The 24,690-nt window shown below is 37.2% G+C and overlaps 2 protein-coding genes across 3 annotated transcripts; both read left to right on the top strand.

The window, feature by feature from the left end:
• Positions 1–1,680: 1,680 nt before the first annotated feature.
• On the top strand, positions 1,681–20,671 carry LOC145778564 (uncharacterized). 2 transcript variants are annotated; one of them, XM_082590075.1, is made up of 7 exons: positions 1,681–1,726; positions 10,154–10,211; positions 10,384–10,627; positions 15,378–15,432; positions 17,422–17,496; positions 18,483–18,605; positions 20,377–20,671. In XM_082590075.1, exons 3-7 carry the CDS (start codon positions 10,623–10,625, stop codon positions 20,473–20,475), a joined length of 357 nt encoding a protein of 118 aa, XP_082446201.1. In that variant the 5' UTR covers positions 1,681–1,726; positions 10,154–10,211; positions 10,384–10,622; the 3' UTR covers positions 20,476–20,671. The 2 variants fall into 2 exon arrangements, with proteins under 2 accessions (XP_082446201.1, XP_082446200.1); XM_082590074.1 differs by lacking the exons at positions 1,681–1,726; positions 10,154–10,211; positions 10,384–10,627 and adding an exon at positions 13,945–14,652.
• Positions 20,672–23,276: 2,605 nt separating this feature from the next.
• Positions 23,277–24,151, top strand: LOC145777888 (uncharacterized). The gene is made up of 2 exons (XM_082589243.1): positions 23,277–23,843; positions 23,935–24,151. Exons 1-2 carry the CDS (start codon positions 23,477–23,479, stop codon positions 24,060–24,062), a joined length of 495 nt encoding a protein of 164 aa, XP_082445369.1. The 5' UTR covers positions 23,277–23,476; the 3' UTR covers positions 24,063–24,151.
• The last annotated feature ends 539 nt before the right edge of the window (positions 24,152–24,690 follow it).

The following is a 24,690-nucleotide window of genomic DNA, read 5'->3' on the forward strand; positions in this document are numbered from 1 at the left end:
ATATTGAGGGGCCCAGGTTTTTTCAAAACGCCATGTAGGCTACCAAATGTTTAACATTGCTCAGTGACAACAGAAACCAAAATTTTCAACCTTGTGGCAACTGTGTTTAGATACATGTTACTTCCAGTACGGTACTAAAATGTCATTGTTATTCCATGGGTTGAAAAATAACATTTAAGGGGCCCGGATCTTTTCAAATTGTTTCAAGTTGATTACTCTGTAGTACCCAACCTAAACAATTTTTAAATCTTAATATAGGCTACTTGTTATTGTATTTAGATACGTACAGTTTGTGCAGTACGCTACAATGTACACTTATTCATTGCTTGGATTTTTTTCACTGAATAGTAATATAATCAGGACTGTGATTGATTGATTGATGATATATGAAGACACTGCTCTAGTTGCAACATTTGGGAGATGTTACCTGAATTGCTGCCTCATAAGCAAGAAGAAGATTGATGATATACCAATGTAATTTTTGTACCAGCAAAGGTTGTTTAACTCAATGATATAGTACCATTAGTGATTTATCCATTAGCTATACCTAATCATTGTAAAAGTGGAGCAAAGAAAAAAAGGATTTAAAAAAAGAGTTGTTGAGCAATTATACAAAGCATTCTTCAATTTCTAAGTTTTTAAAATATACTAGTTGCAGTAAATGCAGTAATGACACCAGTGAGTCTACTTCTTTGACAACATCTTAAATGATGTCACTACTGGTGGTAACAGATTAATTCCACTAAATTCTGAGGTCAGCTTTGCCTTATTCAAACTCCAGCTACTTGCAATGATGTTAGATCAATAGCAGAAATGCTCGATTTCCTCTAAATGTGATGTGCTGGCTAATTTTTACCCAAATGACCTAAACGCCAAGTCTTTGCTCGAAGAGCTAGTGTGCGTACAAAATGTCTATTCAGTTAAATTTGGTGTTGATGATAAGAAATCCCAGATAAATATTTTCTCAAACGGCCCTGGCCATAGCATTTTTGCATGTATATATTTTACATCATTCACTATATAGCCCTAATGAACTACATGGCATGCTTAGTGTGCGCTATACCATAAGCTTAAAATTGTTTTACAACATGTCTTTACTCTGAGCTACTAGATGTGGCATGCAAATAGCAAGTGCAGTGGTTTTCATTTTTTAATTATGTTATATATGATACTTCATATTTAACTTATTGAGATATACATCTCAATGTGCTTTTTTCCTTGGATTGAGTAGCTGTATTTATTTTTCAATATGTTTGTATAACATGACTGAGGTATTTCACCGCAAAGTATTAAGATGCATGATTGCATGGTTTACGTCGGTTTACGTACTTGATGCATGATGTCTTCAATAATAACACCTTCACTCGTCTTCAAAATTTCCCCTTGTTGTCTTGCTTGTTGTGGCTTAGTTTCATGTACGAATCCATTTCTAGCCTGCTTGATTATATTTTAACTTGCATTTGCAGGAATGAGGCAAACAATTTAATTAAATGCTGTTCTGCCACTGTATAGAAACTGACTCTGACAGAGAATATTGCCCATCTTCTGTTGCAGGGTTACTTTGAGTTTGGCAGCCAGCAGTTTTAGTAAAAACTTTTTCTGAAGTGAACCTGCTGGACATTTTGCAAGCATTTCAAACAACTTCAATCTAGGTACCTACTTCTGAGTTCAGATGGATTCCGACCAATTTAAGCATAATAAGGAGTCCTTGCTGGTTGCTGCACAGGTACATTTGGTTGGGTTTGTTTCTTTTGCATTGTTATATTTCATGCTTAAATATTCCCTTAAAACAATATGCACACATTTCATGAAAGTTGAGCATTGTGTTTTTGATGTATTTTCATTCATGCTTTGTATGCATATTTATGCAACCAAGTAAAAGTAAACCGATTTTCTTAAAATCAAATTGGATCAGTAGCGTAGCCAAGTGAGAGTTTGGGAGTTACACCTCCCCCCTTGGAACGGGTCTGCTACTATTCGGCGAGTCCGATTCGGCGAGTCCGATTCGACTAGTCCGATTCGGCGAGTTCCCTATTCGGCGAGAGCCCTTTTCGGCGAGTGCCCTATTCGGCGAGGTTTTGAAATTTTTGAAAGGAAATTATCGGGTACCGTAGCCTAATTATAATTGCCGTTTTTACATCGTTTTAACGTCGCTAAACGTTGAAATCGTGCAGAAAGGAATAAAAAGAAAATGTTTGAACTATTAAATTAAAATTCGTCATGTCAGTTCAGTTGTTTTTATTTCTGACCATCATATGAAAAACAATACACGTCAACATAGCAAAGGTAGAAGCGACAAAACGCGAACGTTAAAACGTGCTTGAATTCGTCATGTCAGTTCAGTTGTTTTTCTTTCTGATCATGATATCAAAAACAATACGTCAACATAGCAAAGGTGTAGAAAAAGGTAGAAGTAGGGCTACCATATGTCCTCTTTTAAGAGGATTTGTCCTCTTTTTTCAAGAAAAATGAATTGTCCTCCGAGGACACTAAAAAATGCTCAAATGTCCTCTTTTTTTGACAATTTGGGTTTTCATGCTTATATTTTCAACGGGATTATATTGCTTGATGACGTTTCAACGACGGCTTGTAGGCTATTTGTTTTCTAAACATTTTGTATACCAATGTAACATGCTGATTTATAAATTCTACAAGAAATTGGCACATTTTATAGAACCGTTGTAGAACGTTCATTGCCTGGTTCACTGTAAGATATTAAACTTAAATGACTTTTCTTGCTCATTGCTCACACTTTCACAAAAAATTATTCTTTTACCTACATACGTTTTATATTGATACCGCACAACGCTGGTAGACGTTGTATATTACAGTTTGATTACAAACCGAAACGAATGTTTAAAAGTGCAATGTGTGTAACACCTAACCTACAGCAAACGAAATCGTGGCATGGATAGGCCTACAGCTTTGCAAGGAAAGGAACAGCTTTTTAGTTCACGCTGTTTTTAGCATCTTAACGACTATGTGCAGCCTACTATTTTAGTCATATTTCTTGCAAATAATTTAACAACCTCGTTAAGGCTGACCAGTGACCATTTCTTGTTGAAAAAAGTTAAGGCTTGACCTGGAGGTCGTGCCTGATTTGTCACATTTTGCAGATTTTTGCGATCATTGCTGTCTGACTGAAACTGTCCAAAAATAAGGTATTTTTTCACTTTTTGCTTACTCTTAAAAATATAAAATCATTTGTTGTCTTAAGGAAGCACTAGAAATGAGAAAAAATAAGTTGAACGTTCACTCAATCTGTTTTCTTGTTTTGTTTTTTTTTTATTACTTTTGCTGCGTATGGCTATACTGTAATGATCTAAAACAGGGGTCACCAAATGGCGGCCCGCCACGCTGTATCGCTGCGGCCCGCGGAAGGTATCAGCGTACAAGTACAGTATAACCTAAAATACTTTTCTTGAGGAGTCAATGAGCATGAAGGTAAAAAATACTTTCCGGGAAGCATATTTTCGCTTTGCATACGATTCCACTGACAGACCATTCAGATTGTAGTTCTAGGTGGGGGTCACTTAAGGTTATTCCAATGCGATGTCCAGCCACACTGTCCCAGTGGTTGATTAAAACGTCTGTTTTCGAATTTCGAAATTGTCTGTGAGCATAGGGTTGCTTATTTTAAGTTTGTAAGTGTCATGTAAACACTAGTGTGCGTTTTACCTTTATTGTGTTTCACGAGCAGTGTTCCCGTTAAGCAAGTTTTTGTTAGCAAAATAGGCCGGTGTGCCAACTAAATTTATAATAAATTAGCAAAATATTATATATAAATTTAAAGACATTTTCTGGTTGTATCAAGAAAATGAAATATCTTCTGACAGGTGTTGGTTGTATTACTTCTGGTTGTATTATGGTTGTATTTTCATAAGACAACTTCTGGTTGTAGGCTATTACGAAAATATTTAGTTTGGTACTGCAAAATGTTGTTAATCAACAACTCTTGTCATGCTGATAAGCACCGCAAGTGACAGTTGTCTAATAATCAAGAAATACGGTTTTATAGACTCTCACAAAAAGATGAAAAACCAACTCATTGCTTTTTTAGAGGGATCACCGTTCATGAGTTACGATAGAAACGTTTTTTCGGTGATTTCTACAAGCGTTTGTTTCATGGTGCCTAGTTTCTTTCTCCCTGTTATTGGAGCCTATTTTTCGCTGATATGTTAGCAGCATAGCAGGTCACTGTTGTTGCCTGTATTGCGATGTGTCAAACATTTCTTTGGTTACTGAAACTGTTAATTGCAAGATATCTTTTGTGAAGCGAAGTGACAACATCACTCTTGCTTGGCGGTGAATATTCTAATGAAACCGTTCGCCTCGCTACAAGTGCGCAAAACAAGTGGCCTCGTTTATTAGACATTGTTAAAAAAGTCAAAAGTGTTGTTAAAGGAGCTTAATCTGGCAGTAGCGTTGTTCAACTAATTTTGTTGCTGCGGTATTCTAAGATAAATAGTAACAACATGTAACGTTGAATACTGGGTACGAAATGCGTTCATTTCTAGCATAAGAGTCAACCTACCTAAAAATTTATAAGTGCGGCCCGCCACAGCGCCTCTCCTTAGTGCCAAAGTGGCCCGCATGCAAAAAGGTTGGTGACCCCTGAATTCTAAAAGCTATAAAAGATTCTTCAAGCGTAAAATTTACTTGCTGGCGAAACGTGTCCTCTTTTTAGGCGATGAAAATATGGTAGGCCTAGGTAGAAGCGACAAAACGCGAACGTTAAAACGTGCTTGTGACCGAAGTAAGTTATTGAGTTGAAAGAAATTTGGCACGGTCGCAACACTTTCAGAAAAATTTAAGATATGAAGGAAAAATAAAACAAAGAAAATGTTACAAAAAAAAAAATAGATCGTGTTTATGTCTATAAGTTAGTACTTTTGAATAGTTAAAATGATTAGTTTGGACCAACAAATGTGTGGCCTACAGCTTGGATTGAAAGGAAATTATCGGGTACCGTAGCCTAGTTATCCCGACCAGCAAAAAATTGTTCCAAGAACACAGTTCATTTTTACATTGTAGTAACAGAATGAAAAGGCTAAACAAATGTGTGGCCTATCGTGTTAACGTCGCTAAACGTTGAAATCGTGTAGAAAAGGGAGCTTTTGCTGACTAGGATACTTTGAAACTGAGAAACATTCACAGAAGCCCTACGATTTGTTCCAAGAACCCATTTAGCATAACATTTCATTTGTACATTGATTCAACGTCTGAATACATTATCTTAAAAATGCAACGTATCGTAGGGCTTCTGTGAATGTTTCTCAGTTTCAACGTATCCTAGTCAGCAAAAGCACCCTTTTCTACACGATTTCAACGTTTAGCGACGTTAAAACGATAGGCCACACACTTGGTTAGCCTTTTCATTCTGTTACTACAATGTAAAAATGAACTGTTAGGCTAACTGGGTTCTTGGAACAAATTTTTGCTGGTCGGTATAACTAGGCTACGGTGGCCTACCCGATAATTTCCTTTCAATCTAAGCTGTAGGAGTGTTGGTCACACATTTGTTGATCCAAACTAATCATTTTAACCATAGGCGCCTAAGCCGTGGGGGCCAGGCTCCCACGCATATTTCCGCGTGGGAGCAACTTTTTATGCGGCATTGATACATAAAACAATAGATGAACTAGCGATCGGCAGCAGGAAAACATTTTTAAATACAAACCGCAACAGCTTCGCAGTAAATAATCACTAGAACGAGTAGCGATACTACAATCCCACCCCAGACAAAAAAATCTGTCATTTTTACGTTGATTTAACGTCTGCAGACGTTGAATCAATGTAAAAATGACTGATTTTGCTGCCTGTGACATAGCAAAAATCTACCATTTTGCGTCGATTCAATGTCATCAGATGTTGAATGCACCCAAAAACAACATAATTTGCTACGTTGACGCAGCGTGCGTTTAACTTAATGCGCTTGCAAACTGCCTCCTGTCGCTTTCGAAAGTCGAAACCTCTGCAGAGAATTGTCGCGGCAGTGAATCGGTTGCTGTGAAAATGAACTTGAAGTCTCGGCCCGAGGTTACCGCTAACCAACGTAACAAGGGCTGGTACAAACCGCACTGCCCACAGTCGCACAAGCGGCATAATCAACACAACAACGGACTCGCGCAAACTGCATGGCGCACACACGTCCGTTGCCATGGAAACCCGATCAAAGGCGGGGAATATGCGCATCTTTTGTTTCATCTGCAACACGAAAACGGGCGTATTACAGCGAATTGAAACTTGAAAGCTGGTCAGCCATAAGTTGCGATATTGTAGTGAAAAGGGAGCAATGTCAAGTCGAAAACTTAATCAAACGTCTCTCTGTAACTATTTTTCAAGGGCTGTTTACGGATGTCAGCAACTTTTAAATTTATTAAAGGTGACGTGCTGTTGAATTGATGTAAACATGAATGATTTTGCTTTCAACAGGTCTATTTTCAAGCATATGATCAAGTTAGTATTTTCATTCCATTTACAGTATACCTTTTAGTAAACCTTTTCGTCTCTTGTTTCATGCTAACTGGGTTTTTTTTTTCGGTTATTTATCGGTCATTGACCGATTTTTTAGCAAAATGTCCGAAAAAAATATAGTCAATTTGGTTAAAATGTCCGAAAAAAATATAGTCATAGGCAATGTCTGCGGCCGGGTGTTGTTGGTTGAGTTTCGCTGATGAACGTTGAAGAAACGTTTGTCTGTTCTAACTTTTCTCAGATAAAACACGACAACGTTTCTCAGCGAAACTTAATGTTGTAGCTAGTCAGGAAGTGCAAATTTTGGTTTGTATCAACTACTTGAAAGGAAATGTTTTCATCAGAAAAAATGACCGAAATAAATAAAAAATGACCGAGTTTTTTCAAGTCATTTCGGACAAATGACCGAAAAGTCTCAGCAAAAAAAAAACCCAGCATGCTAATAAATCTAGTTCGTTGCTAAACTTTATGTTGCGCTTAGCTTAAAGAGTCGCAGTCCATCAACCGCTAGCCAACGCAGACGCATAGCATGTGTTTTGGTCGAGCTTTGTTTATAATAATTAACGGTAGGTCGAACGTTGCGATAACTCCGAGTGTGGCAATAAAAGCAATCCTAGTGTGACGATATAATTACGTCATCCATCTGCGTGACATTTTGCTAAATTTACGTTGCTGCTGATGAAACACGCTTTCGCCCCCACGGCCAAAAAATAGTTCTAAAGGCGCCTATGATTTTAACTATTCAAAAGTACTAACTTATAGACATAAACATTATTTTTTTTGTAACATTTTCTTTGTTTTATTTTTCCTTCATATCTTAAATTTTTTTGAAGGTGATGCAACCTTGCTAAATTTCTTTCAACTCAATAACTTACTTCGGTCACAAGCACGTTTTAACGTTCGCGTTTTGTCGCTTCTACCTTTTTCTACACCTTTGCTATGTTGACGTGAATTGTCGCTTCTACCTTTGCTATGTTGACGTGTATTGTTTTTCATATGATGGTCAGAAATAAAAACAACTGAACTGACATGACGAATTTTAATTTAATAGTTCAAACATTTTCTTTTTATTCCTTTCTGCACGATTTCAACGTTTAGCGACGTTAAAACGATGTAAAAACGGCAATTGCAATTAGGCTACGGTACCCGATAATTTCTTTTTAAAAATTTCAAAAACTCGCCGAATAGGGCACTCGCCGAAAAGGGCTCTCGCCGAATAGGGAACTCGCCGAATCGGAATAGTCGAATCGGACTCGCCGAATCGGACTCGCCGAAACGGGCCATTCCGCCTTGGAACGCGTGTGATGTCACGATATTGAAAATTATGCTTTCAGTCTTTTGTGCTTTCTAATCAACACTAAATTAGTATGGTATAGGATCTTAATGCTCTACAGCTGTTTAGTATCCATAGTAGTCTGCAGCTAACTCGTACAGTCCATGGAAACACTGCAATATCCACTGTTACGGCTGCGTGATCCTCCGCTCCTTGCGTATTTTTTAATGTTTGTGTTTTATCCGGCAACCCTGTTTTTCTTATCTTTCTAAAATGTGGCTAGTTTGAAATCACTTAAAAGAAAGCTTGGAACTAAGTTTAAATGGTCATTAGTGAAAATGAATAGTTGTATGTTGTCCTTATTAAGTCGATCGGAACTGCCACAAGGAAATCTGTACTTGAATTGGTATGTAATTTCACATTTATCTGTTGTGTACATAGGCGTCATTTCAGGGGTGCGAAGGGTGCTTGAGCACCCCAAAATGAAAATCTGAGGTAACAACATAAATGCGAGAGCACCCCTGGGCCCTGGTTTGCATACAAAATACACCAATTCAAATGGAAATTTGCATTGCTAAATAACGTTTTTTTTTCTTTCTTGAAAGTCGTTTCACCAAAGTGCAATATTTTCAGTGTTTTACATTTGTGTGTGGCGCGCAGCGCCACACATATCAAGGGCAGACATGATTGTACTATTGCATAACAATTAAGCACAAACACGCGCACTGCGTCAAGAAGTGCCGTTCGAGAGAAAACAATTTGTCTGGCTCGAAGAAATTTGCTGTTTTCTACTCAAACGTCTACAAAAACATTATGCAAACGGCGTCAGATGTAATCGTTAGCCGTTTCCCTTCTTCATCATACCGAATGGCAGACTTGCTACTAGAGCTGCTAAAGAATCCCACAATGAAAGACGACGAAATTGCTGAAGACGAAATTGCTGTTTTCTACTCAAACGTCTACAAAAACATTCTGCAAACGGCGTCAGATGCAATCGTTAGCCGTTTCCCTTCTTTATCACACCGATTACCGAATGGCAGACTTGCTACGAGAGCTGCTAGAGAATCCCACAATGAAAGAAGCCGATGTTACCAAAATAAGCAAATTTTATGATGGTGACTGGGAACGCAAGGATTTGCTGCGTAAACGCAAACAGTGGTTCGCTTGTTGCAAACGTGACGGTGATGTTGTGACAGTGAATACGCTACGTCAGAAATTCATTGCACAGCCGTCAATGGTCCATATAATGCCAAATATACAGCTACCGGTACCGCAAAATGACTTCGGACCTTTCTAAAATTTCAAGAAAAACTAACATTTTGTATACAACGAAACCTTTCAATAAAAACAATCGACCATTCTTAATATTTTATCATTATTAAAATCTTCTTGACATTTTTCACAATCTTTGCATTGTTTGTCATAATGCTTAATGTTAGTCGTATGATCTAATGTAAAACGCACGGCTACAAACTGGCGTAAATTTTACTGTACGCAAAAAGGTCCGAAGTCATTTTGCGGTAGCTGTATATGCAGCTTTGGTAACTTACATTGTTATGCCGACTTCTTCCTGTGAAGCCGAATGTTCCTTTTCGTTATTACGACGCTTGAAGACCTACTTTCGCAGCACTCAAACGCAACATTGACTGAACAATTTGGTCGTTATAGGTAGTCATCGCGAATTGGCAGAGAAATTAAACATGGAAGAACTTGTCACGGAGTTTGTTTCCAAGACAACGACCCGCATAAACAAATTTGGATGTGATTAATTTATAGCAAGCCGCATTATAAGGCAGACGTGAACAAATTAAAGTCGAATATATTTCAATATTCAATGTAAGATCACTTTCGCCTCGCATGTAATACTTGTTTTCATTTCTATCTGATCGTTTGACATACCGCTGCAGTCTATTCGATTACACATATGACAAAATTATCTTCTTTTATGTTGATTCGACGTTTCATGACGTAGGCTAAACATGGTTGAATTTGCTATTAGATTGAGTCATTTGTTTTAACATTTTCCATCGGTTAGGTTTTCAATTGATTAGCCTATATTGACAATTTTCATAAGATAACTTAGAGCACCCCTAATTTCGACAAATTTTTTAAAAAAATTACGCCAATGGTTGTGTACTATCTGCATTGCTGTGTTACTTGTCCTGGTATCTAGTGTTGTGCTCAATCTGTGCTAAGGTGCAAGTATACAAACTTAATAGTAAACCTGGTCTAATCAAATACTATGCTGTTGGGCTTATATCCGGCATTACCTTTTATGTTGTAGTTAGTGTGTGATGTTTGATGCATAGGGTAGCCTATCATTATTAACATGCCCTGATAATTTCTCATCTGCCCTATGGTTACTTTGTTGAAGCCTGAGTTCATTGGTAAATGTTGTTGTAGATTGTTCGTTTGGAAGAAATTCAGTTTTCTCTTTGGGTCTTGGTTTCGCCAACGTCAGGTACATACTTTGTGCGATTTGGTTTACTGTATTTAGATGCAAATGATGCCGTAAGAATAAGACAATTAAGAATAGCAGCATACATTGTATGAATACTGTTTGATTTATTATGTGCGAGTGTAAATATGTGTGTAGGTTAGGCACCTGTCTTAGTCTCGTTTGTTTATTGCAGTTATCGTCAGTCTTCACCTTGACATCAATCAATATACACAACAATTTCAATTGGCGTGGTTGTACATTGGAGTCCAGAGGAGGCTGTCGCATTAAAAACCTATACTGACAGGCTGGTAAACTGCTGACGCTGTCAAAGCAACTGACGTCAGCCACATCCACAGCTGTGAAAAATTGCACTGATCTTTTATATATAGCTGATTACAGTGGTTCGTTATACAAAACTTGAATATATCAGAAATGAAGTAAGTTCACTGTCTAGTGTCTTAAAGCCTTTTGTCTGATACTCATCGAGATGTATGGCGTCTGTTTACATTTTCTAAACTTTGGGTTAACTTTAAAGCATAAAACTTGGTGGCTTACCGGAATAAGATTGTTTTTTGATCAACCAAGGACAAAATTAATCAATAATAAAACTGTAATAATCTGGCAAAAAAGCAATCAACCTATGTCTCTAAAACAAAATTTGCCTAATTTTAAATGAAACTACATTAAAAGAGCTAGTTACCAAACCTTCAAATATCTCAGCCAGGAATTAGCAACAAGAAAACATAGAGACTTAGCTTTATTTCTGAAAAATGCCCAAGAAAACATGATCTTATCCTTTCGCTATGCCACCAGACAGCACCATTTTACAGTAATATTCATACCCAAATTTTTGTTGAACATGCTCTCAGAATGCACCAAATTCAAAGTAATTTTTCAAAATTTTCTGGGGGAGGCCTCCCAGACCCCCCGCCGCTGGGTGTCGCCTTCGGCGAGCACGTCGTCAGGCTTCGCCTGCCGGCCGTCAACACCCCCCTCCCGTTTCTAAATACGTTACTGAATTGGATCATTGTCCTTGGGGCCCGCAAAACATATTCCGCACAGGGCCCGCAATACCCTAAGACCGGCACTGCGCCAATGTTGTTTTGAAAATCTATAAATCAACATGTTGCATTGGTACAAAAATGGTTGGAAATTGCAAAAAAGTTACATAACAATGAAATCCTTTTGAAAATATGAGCAAGAAAACTGAAAGTGTAAAAAAAGAAGACATTTGAGCATTTTTGGGTGTCCTCGGAGGACAATTTATTTTTCTTCAAAAAAGAGGACATATGGTAGCCCTAATAGTGTTGGAGTGGACTTAAAGTGTTGGAGTGGTCAGTGATTTAAAGCCTCTACAAGTATGCGAAACTGCCAGGATTAAGTTCTGCATGAAGCTTTTCCAGTCAGAGGATAAAGATTCAATCAATCAATCAAGTGAAATAAACTTAAAACTAATCTGAAATCGTACCAAAGTTAAATTGACTGAGCAATGCTACAGCTTACAAGTTACAACCGACATTCTATCATTACTTCAACAACATGAATATCATTAAACCGTCACAAATACCACATGGTGTGGCACAATCTAAAAAAGTTGCAGATTAGTTTATAGGCATAGCCTATAACTTGTTTAATTTTTTGGCTTCACTTAGATCAGTGTTAACTTAGGTCGTTTAAGTCTGAGTTTCTCCGAGAACAAATTAACGTGACTGTCTTTGTTCGTTTTCTTTAAACTTTTAAACGTTATCACATTTTTCCGCCCTTTAGCAACGTGCCGCCCTTGGATTTATCCACAAGGTCCAATGGGTAGTTACGTCACTGTTTTAAACTAGTGACCAGAATCAATTTCTTTTCTCAACCTTTTTTAACTTTGACTATAGACTAGGTGTGTCTCTAGACTACGTTTTTTTCTTCAAGTTCAAAGTTTAGATTTGGACCTGGAGCGTGAGTATCGGCTGAAAATCGGCTGCTGTGAGGGCGAAAATCGGTAAAAACCGTTACGCGCACCGCGCGGTAACCAGTAATGGCGACACTTGCACAAATATGCAAATGAGAAAGAAAGTTCGTGGGAAAAAAATTTCGCAACCGGCCCTGTGTCAAGAGCCTCTATAAGTATGCGAAACTACCAGGAATAACCAATCAAGGCTTTGTCAGTCCGACGATAAAGATTTAAAACCAACCAAACATCCAGTTATGAGTGTTTAGTCGGGAATTTGAGCAGCCTAATCTTTGCTTGTTTCTTGCAATTTTGTGTTTAAGTTATCCTAAATATGTTTTTTTTTAAACGCGGGAACCTTCTTTTTTCTGTTCAATTGTTTTGTATTTCAAATAAAAAAAATCATCATTTCTGTAAGTGGCAATTGACGTGTAGAGCAGACCGTATCACAAGCAATCCATACGTCCACTCACAGACTCCTTAAGTAAAGGACTGGAAACTGACGATCTCGGGGTTTTTAACTTGAGTCTGAATGATAACTTGAGTCCTGGCTTAAATGACTTCTAGAGAAGCTAGAAACACTATCTTGGATTTCATATTAGGTTTTTTGAGGATGGCGAGTTCAATAGTGTTATTTTCAACACCGTTTGAGGTCATTTTCAAGGTCAAAATATTATATTTTAAGGTCAAATTACAGAATTTTGGTCATTTTTGCCCAATTTTGCGTCTAAATCGTAAAGCAAAACTGTTTGAAAGAAGTCTGTGACGAAATATGCTGTTACATAAACATCATATGTATTTCTCAACACTATGGCTATTATCTAAAAGAGTCAATGATTACAATATAGGCTAATACACAAATTGACAATACATAACAAGATGGCACTATAATAGACAATGTCTATCACTAGTTGGAAAGCTTTTCTTGCCCCCTGAGGAATCCCAAAGGCTTTTCTTTGTCACTTACATTGAGTACATAAGCTTTCAATTGAATGTTAGCTAAAGTAGTACAAGCAGCATTATACTACTAGCTAAAGGTGCATTTACAAAGGATAACAACTCAGCAAAATGAAACCGGCAACGCATTTCAGTCTTGCCATGCAATTGAATTGATGCAAACTACAGCTTTGATTTCAATAAATTGTTACGTCACAAAGGCTTGGAACCGCAATGTTTTGCTAGGGCATATGAAATCACCAAAATATTTCTGAAAATAAATAAAAAGAACTTCAAAGAACTTACGCAGTGTACAGAAAATATCTTACACAATAGATGCAGTATAGGTGCACAATATCATATTTCGTCACAGACTTCTTTGAAACTAGTTGGAAACAGTTTTGCTTTACGATTTAGACGCAAAAATGGGCAAAAATTCTGTAATTTGACCTTAAAATATGATATTTTGACCTTGAAAATGACCTCAGGTAGGCTATTGTTGAAAGTAACACTATTGAACTCGCCATCCTCAAAAACCCTAATATAAAATCCAAGATTGTGTTTCTAGCTTCTCTAGAAGTCATTTAAGCCAGGACTCAAGTTAATCATTCGGACTCAAGTTACAAACCCCGAGCATGGGAGCTTCCAGTCCTTTACTTAAGGAGTCCATGCGTCCACTTGAAAACGAAGAAAGTTTTATTCAAACAAAAACCAAAAAAATATATTAAAAATAAAATTGTTTTGCTGTGCCAAGTTTCAAGCAAATATATACAGCCATAGCTACGCTGTTAGCCTTCAAACATTGTTACGCACCGCTGAGTTTCATGTCTATTAGTAGGCTAACTCCCTGGGCTAACTTAAGTCATCCATGGCCAGTGTTTTTTTTAAGGTGTTTCTCCAGCGGTTTCCAAAATTTGGATTTGCAACTACAGTAGAAAAGTAGGCTAATGGTTGTTTCTCGCTATGTCCAGTTACCAAATATGGCTATTTTTTGGTATTTAAATGAAACACTTGCGGTCTCTTGAAACTACTTAGCGGTCACCCAAACCAAACCTTAAAAGAAACCCTGTCTATGGCTATGCTGTCAGTAACAAATAAACCATTGATTGATTGCATTCGAAAGACAGGTTCATTATGAAATCTCGCACAGTTGTGTTTTTATCTGGGAACAATCATTTTTGTGTCGTCATAGTGAGCTAAGTATTCTTGGGTAAATGATTGCAGAGAATTTTTTTCTCCGAAGCTGTTTTCATGGAGACAGGGAATGGTATTTCAAGTTCCTTCTCCTGAATTAGTCTTCCGTGCCGCAAATATGGAATCCCATTCAGATTCAGAAAACTTTGACTTTTTGGGGTGGTTATTTAGTGAAGAGAAAACCCCACCTCGTTCGATACCAGATGAAGGATATTTGGCCAGTATCTTTTCTGTGAAAGATTCTTACGATTTTGCTGCCGATGAAACCTCAAGAATTTACGGCTCAGAAGAAGCTGAAAAATTGTTACGGAAACTTCGGTTGCAACTCTTTCTGAGCCCTTTCATCGCTACGTTTGTTTTTCTTTCTTTCGTCTATTCTGTAAAACTAGCTTATAAGTGAGTGTAAAACTAGCTTATAAGTGAGTGTAAAACTAGCTTATAAGTGAGTGTTGCCTACTCATATCGATTTAAGTTATTTTATTCCGCTTCACCTACAAAGCTGGTTAAAAAACATCACCCACTCAGTTGGCTGTCACCGATATGGTTCACATTCTAATTTTTCAACTTCCAGAATGCTGATTAGTTTCTGATTGGGGCGTTTCAGCAAAGTTTTATATGGTAAATTCACAAAATTTCTACTCAAAATTGCAACTTAAATATCCTTTGAAAATTCAAAATATTCAAAACAAGAAAATATTAATAAAAACATGACTTTTAGTGTCATAAATATTATTTTTACAGGCAAGGGTAAAAAAATCTCTTTAGGGTTTTGCTCCTTTTTTGGATCGGAGTGTGTACGAGTCTTGTATAAAATACAGAGAAAATTTTCCGTGAAACCCATCCAAAACAAACACTAAGCCTATATCTGATGTAGGCTACAGCACCGTACTTAGCCTATTAGGTTCATGCAGCCGAGTATGACTACAGTTTTCATCCAAATCCCGCCAGCCTAAATCCTAGGAATGAGACACTAAAGTTGCTGACGTTGATTACTTTTTCATCCAACCATTAAATCAGTCTTTTTTACATTGATTCAACTTTAATGATTTGCTGGCCGCCCAATGCTGGTCGCTTATCATTGTTTGTTGTTGTACCACTATATCACATTACTTGTGTTTCAGAAATGGAAGGCCGTTTTTAATAACAATGTTGAAGTTCATGCAGCAAACACTTCAGGTAAATTTACGTTTTATTATTCTCTTGTTCATCTCTCTTTAGTTCAGTTCAGTTCAGTTCGCGTTTTGTCGCTTCTACCCTTTTCTCGACCTTTGCTATGCTGACGTGTATTGTTTTGATATGATGGTCAGAAATAAAAACAACTGAACTGAACTTTTTAAAGAATGAAATTTTGTCCACAAGGTTGAACTTAATTGATAAAAAAAGTTCTTTTTCTGATGTTGAAATAGAATCGTCATAGTTGTATCCGTAAGTCGTTCGTTAACGTAGATGCTAAGTAATCCATGGCGTAACAGATCTGGCACAAAAAGTAGCCTACATTCACAAGCAAGCCAAACTCATTTAGCACTAAAACAACGTTATGCCAATATGCACGTGGCTTTCGTTTACAATAATCCACCAATTTGAAAAAATCCGATAACACAGGTTATTCTTGATGCCTTGAAAGTTAAAAATAGTAGGCCTACATATCTAGAAATATTCTCGCAAGTTTATGACTGAAGGGCTCCTGACTCCTTTATTGTCTGAAAACTGTCAAATGTAGGATAGTTAATAGACTTGTTTTTTTTTGGGCATTGCAGACAATGGAAAAATATAAATGTTTTTCTGTAGGCTTATCCAATCAGACTTCCAAGTTTCCAAATGGGAAAGTTTTGATTTCACTTGTACAATTTTATGTTCATAAAAGTGATGTTACTGTCGTTATATATTGACATATTTTCACCTAACCTACATTAATCCTTAAAGCGGATGAAATAAACCAGGGCTTCCAAAACTGGGGGTCGCGACCCCCCCCCCCCAAGGGGTCGCGTAACGAACTTTAGGGGTCGCAGAAAGTATACCAATTTGCACAAGGTACTGCATATTAACACTTCTGTGGTCTAAATCTTCTGTGGTCCGCGCTCTCAATAGGTTGCCCGTATTTTTGAAAATTTAAGAGGTGAAATGAAATCGGAGTTAAAAACTCTTTTACTGTATTGTGAAGTGAGGTGGCTTTCAAAAGTCAAAGCTTTAAATGGCTATAGCCAATTAACATTGAAAACCAAAATCGTGATTTTTCCAACAGAATAAAATTCAGTCTTGGTCCACCATTTTCGCAAAGACATGTAGCGTTTGGAATTAGACTATGCCAAATGTCAGATTTGCTTGAAAACCTGAACGAATTTAATTTGTCCCTCCTAAGACAAAACATCATTATTTGCATTGAAATCAAAAATTGATGCGTTCATCAAAAACTTGAACATCTGAAAACCAAAATTTCAAAATGATTTATCTGAATTGTTCCCACTTCGCCTTCCGTTCCAGCCTAACCAACATTGAAACCGCCTTGAGACCTGCATTAACAAACACTGAGCCACGGCTGGACTTTGCTTTGTGGCAGAAAGCAGTCACACCCATCACACCGGTTAATAATGTGTTTGATTTTTTGTTTTGTTTCCAGTAGGCTACCCATAAGCTTTTTTGTGGTGGTCAGAAATAAATAAAACATAAAAACAAACTGAACTGAGTGCCCGTAAATTGTTTTTGGTTTTCGTTTGATCTAAGCTTTTCAATAAATACCACAATGTATATTTTGCACTGTTTATGATTTTAATTGTAAGGAGTCGCGAAAATTTTTAGGAGATTAAAAGGGGTCGCGAGAAAAAAAGTTTGGGAAGCCCTAAAATAGACCACCTAGAATAGATGAATCTGACAAAAAAACATTAATAATTTTATAAAATTGGACTAAGCAAAAAGGCTGCAGATTAATCCAACACAAAAGAAACAAAGCATGCCTATACCATTTCACCTTTTTCTTCTCAAGAAAAGTATATTTGATCCAATTCCGTTGCGATATTTTACCAACTATAGGTTAATACCAGATGCACCTTTTCAATGAGCAGCCTATTAGCCTATCGAACGTTATATTGTTCTGAAAAAAAAAACACTCCTCTAAGGCTAAAGCGCAAACTAACGTACCGTACTAAATTAATTTTTACCGATTTTCAGGAAGAAGAAAATAACTTGGAATTTAGGTTGTCTTCTGTGGAAAATGCCTTGTCTAAAAGTATGAAAAATCAGCAGGTAAGCGGGCAGCAATTAAAAGGTAGGTTATGGCATGAACAAGTTTGATATAGGCTGCTCATTAAAATATAATTCTGCTTAATTCGTAGATGTATAATGTTAAACTTACATTACTAGCCAACAACTGATCCGGGAACCAAACTAAAAAAAAATAAATAAATAAACAAGGAACGTTTTTCTCTTGCTTATATGAGGCAGCAATTCAGGCAACATCTCCCAATTGTTGCAACCAAAGCAATGTCTTCATATTAGGGTCGAATTTTCAGAACAGCACTGTTGGTGGCGTGTGTCTCCTGTAGAAGAATAGCCGTTGCTTGGTTGGCCTTCACTAGTTATTCTAAGATGTCGATTTTAGACTTGGTCAGGAATTCCACATTCAACTGCAGCAAGGTGATGCCTTCCCATACGACAACCAAAGTTGCCCGCCCTGAACAGTTATTAGACATGAAGGGAGCATGCTCTGGGTCGGCATCACTCTGTACAGATTGAGTTGCATGGAGCTCTGTGAGCTACAATTACTGTCGCTTTCAGAGAAAACAAGAAACGTTCATAGAAAACAATAAGACTTCAAAGAATATGTGGTGCTTTTTTTGTCCCTCCTGAAAAAAGTTCGGACCACTAAGATTATCCCGGGTCCAAATTTCCTCTTGGAGTTCTAGGCTTCCCTGCATTTAAGTTACGCCACAGTTAAAGCCCATAATGTCCAAACCGACCGCGGTTTCGCAAGACCTAGATAAGCAAGGCCAGCTCTAAAAGCGCCGAAATCTTTTTAATTCCACAACGATGGTTTTGCTGTTCGCATTATTAGCCTAGAATTTTCATCAATTCTGTCAAGTTGCAATGTACCGGTACGTTGAAATTAGCTTAATATTGTCTTGAAAACTTTTATTTTCATTGATAAATGCCATTGCTCATTGTTACTTGATTTTGAATTAATGGAAGAAGATTGTGCAGGTTAAATAACTCTGCATATTGATATTATTCAGAATTCCTGTTCAGAAAACTTAAAAACTACTGTGGAAAATTTAATTGACAGTCACTCCGATGCATTGCACTCGACTCAAGTAAGACTAGGAGATCTAACTGATGCTATCCAACGTTTATTGCAGGTAGGTCACCTTGTTACATCTACGCCTTCGCATAGACACTTCCTTTACTTTGCAAATAGGGTTGAATAGCCTACATTTTTGAAATTTTATGATTGTTTTTGCAAATAAGCAAACTTAACGCTCCAAACAAACAAACTCCGCCTATAATAGCTTAGTTGTTTGAGCGACCGACTTCGCACGAAAAAAAAGTGAAATCAAGTGAAGGTGGTTCGACTCTTGGGGTGTGCGCATGAGCAAAACATTTCAAGCAATGCTCTCCATTCAGCGGCATCTAATGGAAGGACTAATTTACAGAAAACAACACTTCAACAATAGGAAACTTCGCTCTGTCAAAGCTCGGTGACCGGCTTGCGTCAGTAATTCAAAGCCTCTTCAAGTATGCAAAACTGCCAGAATCAAGCTCTCCAAAAAGCTTTCTCAGCCGGAGGCTGAAGATTTCCACATTTTACCAATCAAACAATTGCCTCAATCAGCAGCAACATTTGGTGAAATGTCGCTTTCACACTGCTTTAAATAAAACAACATCGATTGATATTGAGAACGTATAGCTTCGTCAAGCTTGCAATGCATAAACATAAGCTCAAGGCAATGCAAAAAGTTATCCAGGAGCAAAATAATTTGAAGCAAACATACGCTAAAAAAAATGCTAAAATGAAAATTTTTTTTTTTTTTTTGGATTAGTATAATTTTAATTGCATCAGTTGAACCAGAGATGCTCCATGTTTTGCTTGGTTTTTGGTTGGTTTTGAATCTTTATCCTCGGACTGACAAAGCCTTGATAGGTTATTCCTGGTAGTTTCGTATACTTGTAGAGGCTCTTGACCGCAGGGCCGGTTGCCGAGATTGGCAGAGTGAAGTTTTTCCGATTGCTGAAGTGTTGTTGCCAGGAAATTATTCCATTCACTAGGTGCTGCTGAATGGAGAGCAGTCCTGAAATGCGTTGCTTAAGCGCACACCCCGAGAGTAACCACTGAGCTAACGGGGCGGAAGTTTTCATTCTTGTTAACACCTTTTCCACTGTCCTTGTCAATGTACCCCTATTAAACCTTTACCAACCATGCTTTGTTTCGCTCAACCATGTATCAATGAGAAGTGACACCCCTTCTTGTGAATGTGGTGTTGAGAACAGACAGCAGATCACATCATCAACAATGGCACCATCTTACCCCAGCAAATGCAGAAGGAAGTCTGCTTATCTAAGATGATGTGAACAAAGACCGGCTGCTAGCAGCCTTCCAGTGCAGTCCGGGAACATCGTGACCCTGGTGTGGTAAAACAGTATAGGCTACCTTCGGCCTCGGGAACTCGGAACTAGAACAAGCTTTTTCAAATAAAGTTTTGAGCAAAAATCACATAGTTTGTTGGTTTTTTCTTCTCTAATAATTTTACCATCATCATTGATAAAATTTACCCTCGGTTGAATTGAAAGTACCCTTAGATACTTTTCCAAGAATATTTGATCAGATAATAGGTAGCTTTTGGCGTTACTGGAATTCATTAGTTCTTTGAACCAATAAGAAAGTACGTACCCAGGGCCGCTGAGAGTATAATCTGGGCCCGATAATAGAAGCATCCTTGAAATACAAATCAACCAATTTCTAAGAAACGCTCTATATCCAAAGAATACGAGGTGGCGTTTTCGACTTCCTGAGTCCCTTAAATAGATTACGTGCCCCAAAAATTATTCCGGGTTTGCATCTGAAAGTACCTGCTGGACCACCCTGAACCACCCCAGGAACACCCTGTTAATGTTCATATCACTGCATTGCAGGCGTCGGTTCCTTTGGAACGCCGTGTTGGGTCAAGAGACCTTATCGACTCACCTTGGAACGTCGGAGACTCATCGAGATACTTCGTCAATAAAACCTAGTTTGTATCTTGGTGCTGCAAGTCGTTCTTGTGATCTTCCAATGAAATCAATCTTCGCACAAATGTTCTTAAACTTTCTTGACCGTTGTAAATTAATTAGCTAGTAGTTGATGGATAATTGTATAAGTGCAAACGTACAACTTTTATTATTATTTAGAGAATAAAATGAGCAAATTGTAAATTATGTCATTATATTACTATCTTTAATTAAGATTTTGAAGATCAAACTTTTCTGATTATTTTTAGAGGTTGATAATCACAGGTCAACTCATGATTTTCTGCCGGAAATACTTTTGGTTAGGTTTAATTTGAACTTTAACCTTGATTTTAATATACAACAATAGGTTGGTTTGTTTGGCTGGTTTTGAATCTTTATCTTCGGACTGACAAAGCCTTGATAGGTTATTCCTGGTAGGTACGTGTACTTGTAGAAGCTCTTGACGCAAGGCCGGTTACCGAGATTGACAGAGAGAAATTTTCTATTGTTGAAATGTTGTTGCCAAGGAATTTTTCCATCTATTAGATGCCAGTGAATGGAGAGCAGTCCTGAAAAGCGTTGCTCAAGCGCACACCACGCGAGTCGAACCAGCGCCGCTTGATCTTGAAGCTTCTTCGTTCACGAAGTCACGCGCTAACCAATTGAGCTATCGGAGAAGACAATTTTAAGACCTCTGGTCGATTTTTTTGGAAATTTCCCTCCAATATCAACAAAAATTATAAAACACAAGCAAATTATCATTTATATTTAAAACCATGCCGATAAGTAAACCAAAAACCATCATGTTACAACAAGCAAAGGTCAATGCTTGAGCAACTCATTCTAAGGACTGCTCTCCATTCAGCGGCATCTAATGGATGGAATATTCCCCGGCAACAAGACTTCAACAGTTGGAAGTTGCACCCTGTCAATCTCGATGACCGGGTCGGCGTCAGTGATACAAAGCCTCACAAGTATGCGAGACCAGTCCGAGGATAGGCTAAAGATAAAATCAATCATACAATGCAATATAGGGTATCCTTCATCAAGGACTCAGAAAAAAAAAAGAATTACAAATGCTGTTTTGTTTATGCTCTGTCAAAATACTGTGCATGACAAATGACATCATATAGATTTTCAATAATGGATAAATTTTTAACAAAAATAAAGAAAAGTTCCAAATTCCGAGAAGCATCAGTTCTTCAGCAAATTTGATGATCTCTCCAAAACATCTGGTGGAGACTTTAGAGATTTATTTGTCTTTCATATATTTCAATGCCATCTTGACACTTGATAGGCCTATAAGTAGACTAACTAACATTTGAAATGCTTCCAAAAACAAACGTTTAAGATATAAAACGCGTCATCTTAATTATTTTACTCTTGGTTGTTTCCCCAAGTATAATCCAGCAAATACACTTTGAGTTCAAGTTCACAGATTTTCCAAACAGATAATTTTTTTAAAATAAAATAAAAAGTTTTTATTTTTATCAAAATTGTGATAAGTTGGTGGTATATAAGGCACTTGGATTCCAATCATTCGCATCTGGTTCTAGGGCCGTTGAGAGATTAATTTGGGCCCGGTACCAATGAGATTCTTAGTCCCCAAATCAAGACATTAAAGAAAAACTCAGTATACCCAAAGAATACGCTGTTGTTTCCAACTTTCTGGGCTCCTAGTAAAGGTTTATGGCCCTTAAACTCATCCCGGATTTAAAAGCACCCCTTGAGCCGCTCTGTCATCGCTACTGCCTAGTTTGATATCAACCTCAGGTGATCGCTGAAATTACCATTCACCAGCCTGAAGCACCTCCAATTGGTTGGCGACTGTGTAGTTGCCGGCATCACCTTTTCATCACCTTTTCCCGATAGCAGACTACATCGACAACAAAACATCAGATACTTTGTAACCGAGTATGGATCCAGATTTACCTGTCACGTCATAATAGGCGAGATTCTTTGATAAGGTTACTCTAGTGAAGTTATAACAGTCTTGATTTGTCGAAATTTTTCATACGCCTTAATTGTGATAGTTGTAAAAGGATCATGTTTCATTTGAACCTAAATCTTTCGACATAGCCAGTCACAAGAAATCGAAATATGATAGGCTATGGCTTTATGTAATGTATTTTTAATGAGATATTTTAAACATTTCTTCGTTCTCACCGTTTTTGTTCATTCTGCAAGCAAGGTTGTTGCTTTTATGTTGATTCAACGCTTCAAGTACTTTATTCTCGACATAAAAGGTCACTGATCAATCCAGTGGGCATTGAATGGAAGGAAGGAAGGTTGAAGGCTACTGAACTATTACTTGTAGGCTATAGCCTTGTCTAATCTCTGAGCAATTCTTGTATCAGACAGGTAGAATAAGCAAGTCTAATTTCTGTAGAATTTGATGTAGTTTCAAGCCCTTAGGTCAGTGGTCAGCATATCGGGGTGAATTACCTTGGATGTGGTAAATTCGAAACTTTAAAGTACATTTGTTAAATCTGAAAAACGTCACAGAAAAAGAATAAGGCGATTTTATTTTACAGATAACTCCGAACGTCAAGATAAGTTTAAACGACATTCGCAATTTCTTTGCAGACGTTTGATCATGATTTTTCAACTACCCAATCCACCCTGCGATTCTTATGCATTTCGTGACTGTCAGGTTGCTGGAAACGTTTTCCTGTCTTTTGCACGTCATGTATAGGCTAATCTATTTCCTCATAGACTATCAGTTATTATTCCACTTGTTCATTTAACAACCCTATTTGTTTATTGCTTAGCTAAGCAATTCTTTGAATGATTTAGTCCACAAAAGGGACACAAATATTTTCAATTATAGGCTAATTATAATTGTAAATTACGTCCAGTTTGACCAGTTGTTATGAGCAAGTAGATAACTTTTCATTTTTTTCAAGACAGATCAAGAGGTTTCAGTTTAAATTATTTGCTGCTCAAATAAATTTTCTTTGATCTTTAACCCCATTAGCGAATAGATGAGAAAGAGCTTTTCTTCTTTTCTTTTGTTTTTACATAAATGTCCAGCCCAGCATTCCAAGTGAAGCAATCGAATGAAGATGACGATGTTAAAAGTAACTTAGAATCAACTCCAAAGTCATCTGACGTAAGTATCGTCATCGACGACGATGACGTCATACTAGACGAAACTGCACCAGAAAGTGATCATCGATCTGACGTCATCGAGACTGTTTTTCATGGCGACGACGTCACAATAGAGACATTTTTTCACGGCCGTGAGCTTTCCGTAGAATCAACGTCAAAATACGTCAAAAGCGTTATGGAAACTAGCTTCGATAGCGATGATGACATCACAGAAACATCTTTTTTACTTCCAACAAGCAAACCTAAGACAAATCATTGTCAAGTCGTCGTGACTCAGGAAGGTAGGTCAAATTAAAAAAATTCCTGTGTTTGGATAGTTTTTAAATTTTGTCAGGCAGCAAACTTTTTAACAAACGTTTGTGTATCTTGCAGACTTATTCAAGAGCTGGCACTTTTATGACGAAAGCTGCGATCATTCAAATTCACTGAGAATAATCTTTACAACTGCCGCATTTCTTTTTGTTTTTATTCTTCTTTTGTTGTTCGAAGTATACAAATGACTTTGATGCGCAAAAATAATTTATGTTTTCTACGTAGGAACAAACTTCGCTTATGTAATCATTGTGAACTTGTACTGAATAAAATTCAATTCGTTTCACACGACCGTGTACATGCAATGAAAATTAACATGATAAAAATAAGCTAAGACAAATAGCAGGGTTAGGAACACTGCTCGGTTTGAATTGCACAATTTAAAAACAATGCATAAAAATAAAATATAACTACATAAGTTTGAACGTTTTTGGTAAAACTTAGTTATCTATTATCTTAGTAGTGCAATCTTTTAGTTTTATGTATTGTTGTTAAATTATGCAATTCAATCCTATCAAGTTGCTATCAATTAATTATCTGCCTATTCAAGAACTATCTCTCTACCGAAGCTATACTGCTTGGTTTAGTGTTTACATCAAAAATTGCACGTGATAAACATGAAAGAGTAAATCTGTGCGAGAACGTCCATTTCCGATAAATGCTAAGTTATGATTTCCATTATACATTATGATGATTCCTCAGATATCCTCGATCAATTGTGTTTCTTTTGAAGCAAATCCACGCAATTTGAATTATGATAAGATTTTTTAAACTTCAGTTGTAAATTAAAAATGTCCTTCAGATTGAAAAACACAA

Source organism: Aplidium turbinatum, chromosome 10, assembly GCF_918807975.1.
Source record: "Aplidium turbinatum chromosome 10, kaAplTurb1.1, whole genome shotgun sequence".
NCBI classification, from domain to species: domain Eukaryota; kingdom Metazoa; phylum Chordata; class Ascidiacea; order Aplousobranchia; family Polyclinidae; genus Aplidium; species Aplidium turbinatum.